Here is an 11,561-nt window from a genome sequence, read left to right as displayed (position 1 = left end):
AGCTGTCATCACTGAAGGAGCCGGGTGCCCAACTTAACTGACCCTCAGGCTCCTAAGGCCACTCAAACCACGGGAGCTATGTTCTTCAGACTGTGACCCAGGCAGACTTACACTGCTATTAGGTTGCAGAGGCAGAGATGGGGGGAGATTCACTGCTGCCTCAAGGCCTGGGCCTGGCCAGTGGGCAGCCTTGGCCAGGGCTCTGGAGCCCAGCAAAACACAGTCCCCAGACTGTTTGCTGGGGCCCCCAGCTCACCTCGTGGCCCAAGACTGGGTGAGCTGGGGGCCCCAGGGGAGAAGGGCAGGATTCGCCTCTTACCTCACTCTGCCTGACAACCACCACTCTACCAGCTGTTGGGTGAAGGGTCCACCAACAGTTGCTTGCTTGGAGAAGGGACCCACTGTGGTGCTGACCAGTGGCTGAGAGACTGTTAGTGGTTTCGAGGTGACTGTTACCTGGTAATGGAGTGGGGGGTAACGGCAAACAATGACTATGTGCTAAGAGCTGCACACTGCTTGCTCTAGTACACTTTCTCTTATAGTTTCTCTATGCTAAGGAAACATCTTGGATATTTAGTATCTTTGTGTTATTGAACCCCCAATCCGATGATCTCCAAACTCAAAACCCAGTGACCTAAAACAACAACCATGTTATTATCTTATGATTCTGTGGATTGACTGAACTCAATTGGGCAGTTCTTGCTGTATCTTAGGCAGCTGGTGGGGTTAAAGTCATCTGGAAGCTTCTGGCATGCAGAAATGGCTAAGTTTTCTTCCTTTCCCATGTAGTTTTGTGGGGCTTCCCAGGTGGCGCTAGTCGTAAAGAACCCGCCTGCTAATACAGGAGATGTAAGAGACATGGGTTCAATCCTTAGGTCAGGAAGATCCCCTGAAGGAGGAAATGGCCACCCACTCCAGTATTCCTGCCTGGAGAATCCCATGGACTGGTTGGGTTATAGTTCATAGGGTCGCAAAGAATCAGACATGACCGAAGCTACTTAGCATACCCACGTGATTTTAGGGCTTCTCCTCTTCATGTGGCTTTTCCACATGGCTGCTAGGGCTTCCTCAAACCATGGAAGTTAGGTTCAAGAAGAAAATTGAAGCTTTTCTTAAAGGCTAAGCCCAGAATTGGCACAGTATCATTTCTACTTTACTCTGTTTCTTAATAGTCACAGCCAATCCAGATTCAGTGAGGGAGGTGACTGCACAATACATGATACTGGAAAGTGTCATTCATTGAGAGCCATCTTTGGAGATCAGTTATAACACCTTCTCATCCTGCATTATCATTCTGTGTGTTTACTTTTGTTAGATCATCTGATAGAAAACTTATAAGACATACCAGTACAAAGTGTTATGCAATCACAGAAAAGGGAATGGCCAACAGTTTCTGGTAGGGAAAATAATAACCTTGAAAGAAAGGAGAATTTAAAGCTAAATCTTGAATGATAAATAGTCTCCCTGGGCAGATTAGATAGATAAAACAGCACATGTGAGGTCGCCGATGCATGAAGAAGTCAGGGGTGTTTGGGGAACAAAAGTATTTTCACTTTAGCTCAGCACTTCCCAGATTCTACTGTGTACAGACATTTCTTCGGGACCTTGTAAAGTGCAGATTCAGATTCAGTGGCTCTGTGGTTGGCCTGAGATTGTGCCTTTCTAAAAAGCTCCTCAGTGACTTGCAGCTGCTGGTTCACAGATCATCCTTAGAGAGTGAGATGAGAGCTTATTTTTTAATATATTTCTAAAATATAATCTAAGCAGAAGAGCAGCATTATTTCAACATCTTAGTTAATGCAAACTTAGCTTGGACACAGTATAGCTTTCAGTTCACAAAATTATGTTTTTTAGGGGGTCTAAGTTGAACTGAAGTATACCATTTCCCTACTCGTGTTTCAGTGAGCACTCCCTCACAAAATTCTACTGGTGATAAAATTACAGACCCCCACTCAGCTTCCTCTTAGGGCTCTTCTGAGAACTGTGCCTTAAATGCACAATGTCTGTTCCCAGCTTGCATAGCTCTTGAAGGAGTGAAACCGTGTCCTACTCACAACTAAGCTGTTAGCTCAGTGTTTAGCAAAAAGCATTACGGTTAGGAGTATAGACTCACATTCCTGATCCCAGAACTACCACTTACTGAAGCATTAATCTCATGGAATTAATTAACACATTAATTAATAATAATAATTAATGCATGCATTAATTAATGTACATGCCATACATACACGGCATTGTAACCTGGAGACGGAAGAAGTATTCACCTCTTCCAGTTGTTGTAAGGATTAAACAGAAAATATTTAGAAAGATTTAGTAAGCCTCTTGATGAAAGTGAAAGAGGAGAGTGAAAAGGTTGGCCTAAAGCTTAAGATTCAGAAAACTAAGATCATGGCATCTGGTCCCATCACTTCATGGCAAATAGATGGGGAAACAGTGGGAACAGTGTCAGACTTTGTTTTGGGGGGCTCCAAAATCATTGCAGATGGTGACTGCAGCCATGAAATTAAATGACACTTACTCCTTGGAAGGAAAGTTATGACCAACCTAGATAGCATATTGAAAAGCAGAGACATTACTTTGCCAACAAAGGTCTGTCTAGTCAAGGCTATGGTTTTTCCTGTGGTCATGTATGGATGTGAAAATTGGACTGTGAAGAAAGCTGAGCGCTGAAGAATTGATGCTTTTGAACTGTGGTGTTGGAGAAGACTCTTGAGAGTCCCTTGGACTGCAAGGAGATCCAGTCTGTTCTAAGGGAGATCAGTCCTGGATGTTCATTGGAAGGACTGATGCTAAAGCTGAAACTCCAATACTTTGGCTACCTCGTGCAAAGAGTTGACTCATTGGAAAAGACCCTGATGCTGGGAGGGATTGGGGGCAGGAGAAGGGGACAACAGAGGATGAAATGGCTGGATGGCATCACCAACCTGATACACATGAGTTTGAGTAAACTCTGGGAGTTGGTGATGGACAGGGAGGCCTGGCATGCTGCAGTTCATGGGATTGCAAAGAGTCGGACATGACTGAGCAACTGAAATGACTGACTGACTGAAGCCGTATATAAAATTTAACTATGATTATTAGCAAATGTGTGGAATAATGAATCTTACAGATAAAAGAAACATTGTCACATCCATTTAATCATGTGAATGCATTAATTAACTTGCACACATTAATTAGTTTGTTGCATTTTTACTTTACTTTTAACACATGCAAAATTGTCAGGAGCACATACATGCAAAGAAGAAATTCACACAACAAATATTTCCTGGATGAAAAGCACTTTTGCAAGTACTGAGGATGAGGCCATAAAGAAGGGAAGGAGAGGACAGAAAAATGAATTATATAAGATTCCTCACCTTAGGGAGGACAAATAAGAATAAGAATTATAATACAAAGTAAAACAATCCAATACCACAAGAGGGGTGCCAGTAACATGTTCATGCTAATCGTCACTTGTGGGGAATTCTGTTTGTTGCCTGCCCAGCCATCCATTCCTTTCTGCTGGTATTGGAAACATTTTCCTTGGGGATCCACTTCGTTCACTCAGCTTCATTTGAGGGGGCTAACTCCAGCTTGACCTGGTGAACTAGGCCCTTTCCTTTCTAGCTTGGCTTATAACTATAAGGATTTTTAAATGTCACTATTGGGACTATCTACAGAATGAAACAGATCAAAGGGAGGTAAATATAGAAGAAAATATAGCAAAGAGATGGCAAGTGGCGGAATGAGAGGTCAAGTCCTAGTATGGTTTGTCAGTGACACAGCTATGCCTGATAGACTCTTGGACTTTTTTCTTAAGCCAACAAATTCCTTTGTTTTAATTATAGGATTTCTGTTGCTCACAACTGTAAGGATCCTGAATAAATGTGGAACCTAGAAGTTCTAAATTCCAAATTATTTTATCCAGACCTGATTAAAATTACAACCAAGACCAACGTTTTAATAGTAGGACAGAGAATAAAAAACATGCCTTTTGACATGAGTGCCTGAGGATATAAAGCACTGTGGTAGCCAGTAACATATTGACATAAGAAAACTGGAAAGAACCTCAGTGACACTAAGAATACAAATATTTGTTGGTATTCTGTTTCTGGTCATCATTAATAGATTTTGGTTAGCTCGGCATTCTCCTGCAGCATCCTGATTCTTTTTATTTTTTAATTGAAGGATAATTGCTTTACAGAATTTTGGTGTTTTCTGTCGAACTTCAACATGCTAACCTCAGCATCCTGATTCTTAATGATTTATGATTCTATAACCCCTAACTTGGGCTTCCCTAATAGCTCAGTTGGTAAAAGCCTGCAATGGAGGGGACCCTGGTTTGACTCCTGGGCTGGGAAGATCCCCTGAAGAAGGGAAAGGCTACCCACTCCAGTATTCTGGCCTGGAGAATTCCATGGTCTGTATAGTCCGTGGGGTCAAAAAGAGCTGGACATGACTGAGCGACTTTCACTTTCACTTTTCACTTTCAACCCCTAACTTTGAAACTGTGTACTTGCTTTATTCATTTGCTGTGGCAAACTGAATTTGAATCCACTTATATTTGGTAACAACTAAGGCAGAAACTATGATTTCACCGATATTACCACAATCAACTCAACTGACACAAAAGACAGATGAGATACTCTTAGAGTCAGGAAACATATTTTTGTTCTTGCATATATTATTCAAGTAGAAACCATTATAAAATAATATAATTTTTCAACCTTTTAAAATTTACTTCTTTGGTTTTATCCTCCCATAAACCATATGAGGAATACAGAATCAATTTAATTATCCTACTTTTACAGAGGAGAAAAGTAAGCAAAGAGGGAGCAACAATCCAGTGGCAAAACAGTGTGTGTGGAGTGTAACTCTTCGATGATTCACAAAAACTCACACCCTTTACAGCCTCACTGGTGCCTCCTCCTTGGCCCACACCCAAGTGTTTCTCTCTGCATGTGAAAAGTGAAAAGAAAGTGAAGTCTCTCAGTTTTGTCTGACTCTTTGCTACCCTGTGGACAGTAGCCTACCAGGCTCCTCTCTCCATGGGATTCTCCAGGCAAGAATACTGGAGTGGGATGCCATTTCTTTCTCCAGGGGATCTTCCTGATCCAGGGATGGGACCCAGGTCTCCCGTATTGCAGGCAGACCTCTGAGCCATATGATGCTGCTGCTGCTGCTAAGTCGATTCAGTCATGTCCGACTCTGTGCGACCCCACAGACGGCAGCCCACCAGGCTCCCCTGTCCCTGGGATTCTCCAGGCAAGAACACTGGAGTGGGTTGCCATTTCCTTCTCCAATGCATGAAAGTGAAAAGTGAAAGTGAAGTCGCTCAGTCGTGTCCGACCCTCATCGACCCCATGGACTGCAGCCCACCAGGCTCCTCCGTCCATGGGATTTTCCAGGCAAGAGTACTGGAGTGGGGTGCAGTGTTCTTGCCTAGAGAATCCCAGGGACGGGGGAGCCTGGTGGGCTGCCATCTATGGGGTCGCACAGAGTCGGACATGACTGAAGCGACTTAGCAGTAGTAGCAGCAGTAGGAAGCATTACTATGAACAAAGTTAGTGGAGGTGATGGAATTCTGGCTGAGCTATTTCAAATCCTAAAAGATGATGCTATTGAAGTGTTGCTGCACTCAATATGCCAGCTAATTTGGAAAACTGAGTAGTGGCCACAGGACTGGAAAAGGTCAGTCTTCATTCCAATCCCAAAGAAGGGTAATGCCAAAGAATGTTCAAACTACTGCATAATTGTGCTCATTTCACATGCTAGCAAGGTAATGCTCAAAATCCTTCAAGCTAGGCTTCAACAGTATGTGAACTGAAAACTTCCAGATGTAAAGCTGGATTTAGAAAAGGAACCAAAGGGGGAACCAGAAATCAAATTGCCAACATCCATTGGATCATAGAAAAAGCAAGAGAATTCCAGAAAGACATCTGCTTCATTGACTATGCTATAGTTTTTGCCTGTGTGGATCACAACAAACTGTGGAAAATTCTTAAAAATTGGGAATACCAGACCACCTTACCTGCCTCCTGAGAAACCTGTGTGTAGGTCAAGAAGCTACAGTTAGAACCAGACATGGAACAACAGACTGGTTCCAAACTGGGAAAGGAGTACATCAAGGCTGTATACTGTCACCCTTCTTATTTAATTTATATACAGAATACATGATGCAAAATGCCCAGGCTGGATGAAGCTCAAGCTGGAATCAAGATTGCTGGGAGAAATATCAGTAACCTCAGATAAGCAGATGACACCACCCTAATGGAACAAAGTGAAGAGGAACTAAAGAGCCTCTTAATGAAGGTGAAAGAGGAGAGTGAAAAAGATAGATTAAAACTCAATGTTCAAAAAACTAAGATCATGGCTTCTAGTCCATCACTTCATGGCAAATAGATGGGGGAAAAAACGGAAACAGTGACAGTGTTTTCTTGGGCTCCAGAGTCACTGAGGATGGTGCCTGCAGCCATGAAATTAAAAGATGCTTGCTCCTTGGAAGAAAAGCTACGACAAACCTGCTGCTACTGCTGCTGCTAAGTCACTTCAGTCATGTCCAACTCTGTGTGACCCTATAGATGGCAGCCCACTAGGCTCCTCTGTCCCTGGGAGTCTCCAGGCAAGAATACTGGAGTGTGTTGCCATTTCCTTCTCCAATATGACAAACTTAGACAGCTTATTAAAATACAGAGACATCACTTTGCCAACAAAGGTCCATCTAGTCAAAGCTATGGTTTTTCCAGTAGTCAGATACAAATGCGAGAGTTGGACCCTAAAGAAGGCTGAGCACCAAAGAATTGAAGTTTTCAAACTGTGATGCTGGAGAAGACTCTTGAGAGTTCCTTAGACAGCAAGGTGATCAAACCAGTCAATCTTAAAGGAAATGAACTCTGAATATTCACTGGAAGGACTGATGCTGAAGCTCTAATACTTTGGCCACCCGAGACGAAGAGCTGACTCATTGGAAAAGACCCTGATGTGAGACGGATTGAAGGCAGGAGAAGGGGACAGCAGAGGATGAGATGGTTGGATAGCACCATTGACTCAATGGACATGAGTTTGAGCAAACTCTGGGAGAGTGAAGGACAGGGAAGCCTGGTTTGCTCCAGTCCATGGGCTTTCAAAGAGTCAGACATGACTCAACTACTGAAAAACAACAGTGTACATTTTGTGTGTAGTTAAACTTCACTGCATTTCCACTGGTACCAATAAATAACTGCTATGAGAAGGCTGGTAGTACCAGCCTTCACACCTCACTGCTTTTTTGTATGCTTTATTTTCTAAATTATATGATTTCATGCATTTTTGGTTTTTTCTTTTTGTTATCATAGTTACTATCAAATGGCTTTTTACTGAGGATGTAGTCTGTGCCAAGTATGGTGATGAACACTTCATATGCATTATTGGACCCAGTTCTCTCAATAAACCTCTGAAGTAGGTACCATTATTGCCTCCTTTTTACAGATGAGAAAACTGAGGCACCATAATAAGGAATATATCCAGGGTTACAAAGTCAATTAGTGGCATTGCTAGGATTCAAACCATGATTTAACTCCAAAATATAAGCTTTAAAATTTTTGGCAAACTAAACATAAAACTTATTATTTTAGCCATTTTACAATTCAGTGGTATTTAATACATTCACATTTTTTGCAACCGTCACTATTAGTCCTAGAAAATTTTTGTCACTCTAAAAGGTAACCTCATACCCATCAAGCAGTCACTCCTCATTCCTCCCCCCAACCCCTTATCTGTTTTCTGTCTCTTAAGGATTTGCCTATTCTGGACATTTCATAAATGGAATTATATAATAGGGGATCTTTTGTGTCTGTTTTCTTCCACTTTTCATAGTGTTTTCATGATTCATTCATGTTGTAGCAGGTATCAGTACTTCATTTCCTTTTTTGACCAAATGTTAACCATTGCAGCACATTTAGTTTATCTATTAATCAGTTGGTGCACATTTGGTTGTTTCCACTTTTTGTCTATTGTGAAGCTCTAATATGAACATTCAGGTAGAAGGTTTTGTTTGAACACCTGCTTTCAATTCTTATGGATAAAAATTATAGGCTTTTGATCATAAGCCTCTGTTGACTCCAAGAAGGAAAAGAACAGATATCTTAAAATCTTCACTCAACAAATATTTACTGAGAACCTACTATTCAGCTACCTAGAATGCTAAGCACTGGGAATGTAAGTTACAATGAATAAGACAGACATCATCCCTGCCCTCCTCAGGAATGACAGAAAACTGAATAAGTTAGTAAAACACAGACCTGGCAGCAGTTATGATTAAAGGTTCCTTTTTCATTTGCTATTAAAGGGAAGTCAAAGCGGGTAATGATGCATCTGAGCAAGATGCAAGATGCTATAATGGAATGCTTTTGGATGCAAGAAACTAGTACAACTAAGACTAGTTTAAAGGTGAAAACTATTCTCTTCACCTCCACTGAAAGTATCCTAGTCAAAGTCACTATCATCACCTTTTCCCTGTAGCTCTGCAGGAATCTTCAGCTTGGGTTGCCTCCAGTACTCTTGCCTGGCAAATCCTATGGATGGAGGAGCCTGGTAGGCTGCAGTCCATGGGGTCCCAAAGAGTCGGACACGACTGAGCGACTTCACTTTCACTTTTCACTGTCATACATTGGAGAAGGAAATGGCAACCCACTCCAGTGTTCTTGCCTGGAGAATCCCAGGGACAGGGGAGCCTGGTGGGCTGCCGTCTCTGGGGTCGCACAGAGTCGGACACGACTGAAGCGACTTAGCAGCAGCAGCAGCAGCTCTTAGAATAAAGACCATTTATTGCCTTGTGTGTGTGTGTGCTTAGTCGCTCAGTCATGTCTGACTCTTTGTGATCCCATGGACTGTAGCCTGCTAGGCTCCTCAGTCCATGGGAATTCTCCAGGCAAGAATATAGGAGTGGGCTGCCATGCCCACCTCCCAGGGATCTTTCCAACCCAGGGATCGAACCCAGGTCTTCTGCATTGCAGGTAGATTCTTTACCATCTGAGCCACCAGGGAAGCCCATTTACTGCCTTACATAAGTCTGAGGTAGGAAGTTTCCTGATTGTGATAAGTCAGCAGCTCCACAGCATCAAGGAACTAGGTTTTCTCTATCCTTCTGCTCTGCAATCTTCATCATCTTCATAGTCACAATAAGGATAAGCAACTTGAGGGATCATGTCTTCCTACATAACAAGGACCAAAGTACAGAAGTGGAAAGATGGCAGATCCCACCAAAAAAAAAAAAAAAGTTCCCTCTAAGAAATTCTCCAGAATACTTCCCCAGGTCTGTTCTGCCAGATTTGCACCAAAAGCCTATTCCTACAGCAACCATGGTAGGGGAATGGCAGTACAAAGAGTGATTTAAGATTAATCAAGTTTGAGGCTGGAAAAGGGCCCAGTTCCCCAATGGGTCAAACAGCTACCTGATGCACCAACAAAACACACTTTTGGGAAAGTGTAAGAGAGAAAGGAAGAGTTGTAATATAGGCGATGTATAAAAGTGTCTCCATGAGTGCCTAAGCAAGAATTCCTGGAGAAAGTCCAATTCATGTTCTCCTCTGAACTTCAAGGCCTCAACTGAATAAAACAACCAACCAACCAAACAAAACAAAAACAAAAACCTTAAATCTCAACATGTCCAAGACTGAACTTATGAGTCTCATCAAAGTGGTCTCTTCTAATGCTTTCTTTGTGAATAGCACCACCATTCCAGTTGTAAGAGCCAGAAAAACGGGAGTCATCATATTCTTTTTCCTTACCAGCTGTGTCTGGTGCATCATTTAGTCCATATAACCTCCAAAATAGCTCTTGGATCTACTACTACTCTCTTCACCTCCACTGACAGCATCCTACTCCAAGTCACTATCATCACATTTTCCCTGTAGATCTGCAGGAATCTTCAGCTTGGTTTCCCTGCATCCAATTTGACCTCCCACCAACATAGTTCTCCACATTATAGCTAAGCTGGCCTTTTTAAACACATACTCATGCTTAAAGTTTGCTTCCCGATGCTCCTGGAATAAAGACCAAAATAAGGCCCTTCCCCAACTCTTCAGTCTGGAGAAGGAAATGGCAACCCTCTCCAGTGTTTTTGCCTGGAGAATCCCGGGGCAGAGGAGCCTGGTGGGCTGCTGTCCTGGTGGGCTGCACAGAGTCGGACACGACTGAAGATACTTAGCAGCAGCAGCGGCAACTCTTCAGTCAATTCAGTCGCTCAGTCGTGTCCGATTCTTTGCGACCCCACGGACTTCAGCATGCCAGGCTTCCCTGTCTATCACCACTCCCGGAGCCTACTCAAACTCATGTCCATCGCATCAGTGATGCCAACTCCCCAACTCTTAGCAATTCATTTAACTGGTGTTCCTTGAGCTTTCCACCCCACCTCAGACTTGTGCACTTGCCATTACTCCTGGCCCTTGTTATCCTTCATATCTCAGCTTAACCGTCATTCCCATGGGAAAGCCTCTCCAAGCTTCTTAAGTAGGTCATAGAGAAGTCTGTGCTTTTCCTTCAGGGCACTTTTCTGCCTTAAAACTAAAATCTTCCGAAACAGGGAGCTAGTATCTCCTACAACATAACACCTTCACATAGTAAGTATACATTATATAGTTTTCGAATCAATATATACACTTCAAAGAAGAGTGGACGATGATAAATGTGGACCGAGTCTCAGATAAAACACAAATGCGGGCCGTGACCCACCAGCATGGCCCAGCAGCCTGGACCACAAGATTCGTTGCTCCTCCCAGCAGCTCCGCCCCTTGGGTCCAGCCCCTCCCTGCTGAGTCGTGGGGCGGGGCATAGAGGTCGCCTGACGTGACAGCAGCCGGCCTCTGATTGGGCTTCCAGGCGTGCCGGCTAGGAAAGGGGGCGTGCCCTCGTGCGCTGATTGGCTGGTGGGAAGCAGCTAGGCGGGCGGCGGCGGCCGCGGTGCGGGGGCGGGCGCTGGGAGGGACGGGACTGGGCAGGGCAGGGCTGGGAGGGCAGTAGCTGCGGGTAGGATGGGTCCTCATCGCCGGCTTCGCTGAGACTCGCTCGCGTGGGCTGCCCGCGGCGGGCCCGCAGTGGCCGCGGCGGCATGAAGGGCGCTCTGGGAAGTCCTGTGGCTGCGGCTGCCGCAGGCGCCGCGATGCAGGAGAGTTTCGGCTGCGTCGTGGCCAACCGCTTCCACCAGCTGCTAGACGATGAGTCTGACCCGTTCGACATCCTGCGCGAGGCCGAACGCCGGCGCCAGCAGCAGCTGCAGCGCAAGAGGCGCGACGAGGCGGCGGCGGCGGCGGCCGGGGCTGGCAACCGCGGCGGCAGGAGCCCGGCTGGGGCCTCGGGGCCACAGACCCGGCGCGGGCGGCGGCCGGAGGGAGTCCCAGAAGGAGCGCAAGAGCCTCCCGGCCCCCAGCTCGCAACAGCCAGATAGCCCAGGGGGCGGCCCGCAGCCGCCCGGTATGCGCGCCCAGCCCGGCACCTGGGTGTCCCAGGGTGGGCGCGGTGGGCGGGAGGGGAAGGAGAATGGGGTCATGGAGGTCACTCCTCCTCAGCCGCCCCAGGACCTGCTACTGCGAGACTGGGGTCGCTGG

The 11,561-nt window shown here is 45.0% G+C and overlaps 1 protein-coding gene across 1 annotated transcript in view; it reads left to right on the top strand.

Moving 5' to 3' along the window:
- Positions 1 to 10,961: 10,961 nt before the first annotated feature.
- Positions 10,962 to 11,561, top strand: part of HABP4 (hyaluronan binding protein 4) — a 36,179-nt gene continuing 35,579 nt past the window's right edge. Inside the window, 2 exon segments of the mRNA XM_010836012.1 lie at positions 10,962 to 11,311; positions 11,313 to 11,427. Coding sequence (XP_010834314.1) covers positions 11,066 to 11,311; positions 11,313 to 11,427 — 361 coding nt within the window. The 5' untranslated portion in view covers positions 10,962 to 11,065.

This window comes from Bison bison, unplaced genomic scaffold (genome assembly GCF_000754665.1).
Source record: "Bison bison bison isolate TAMUID 2011002044 unplaced genomic scaffold, Bison_UMD1.0 scf7180017864057, whole genome shotgun sequence".
NCBI lineage: Eukaryota > Metazoa > Chordata > Mammalia > Artiodactyla > Bovidae > Bison > Bison bison.
This window is presented reverse-complemented; position numbering and strand designations above follow the sequence as displayed.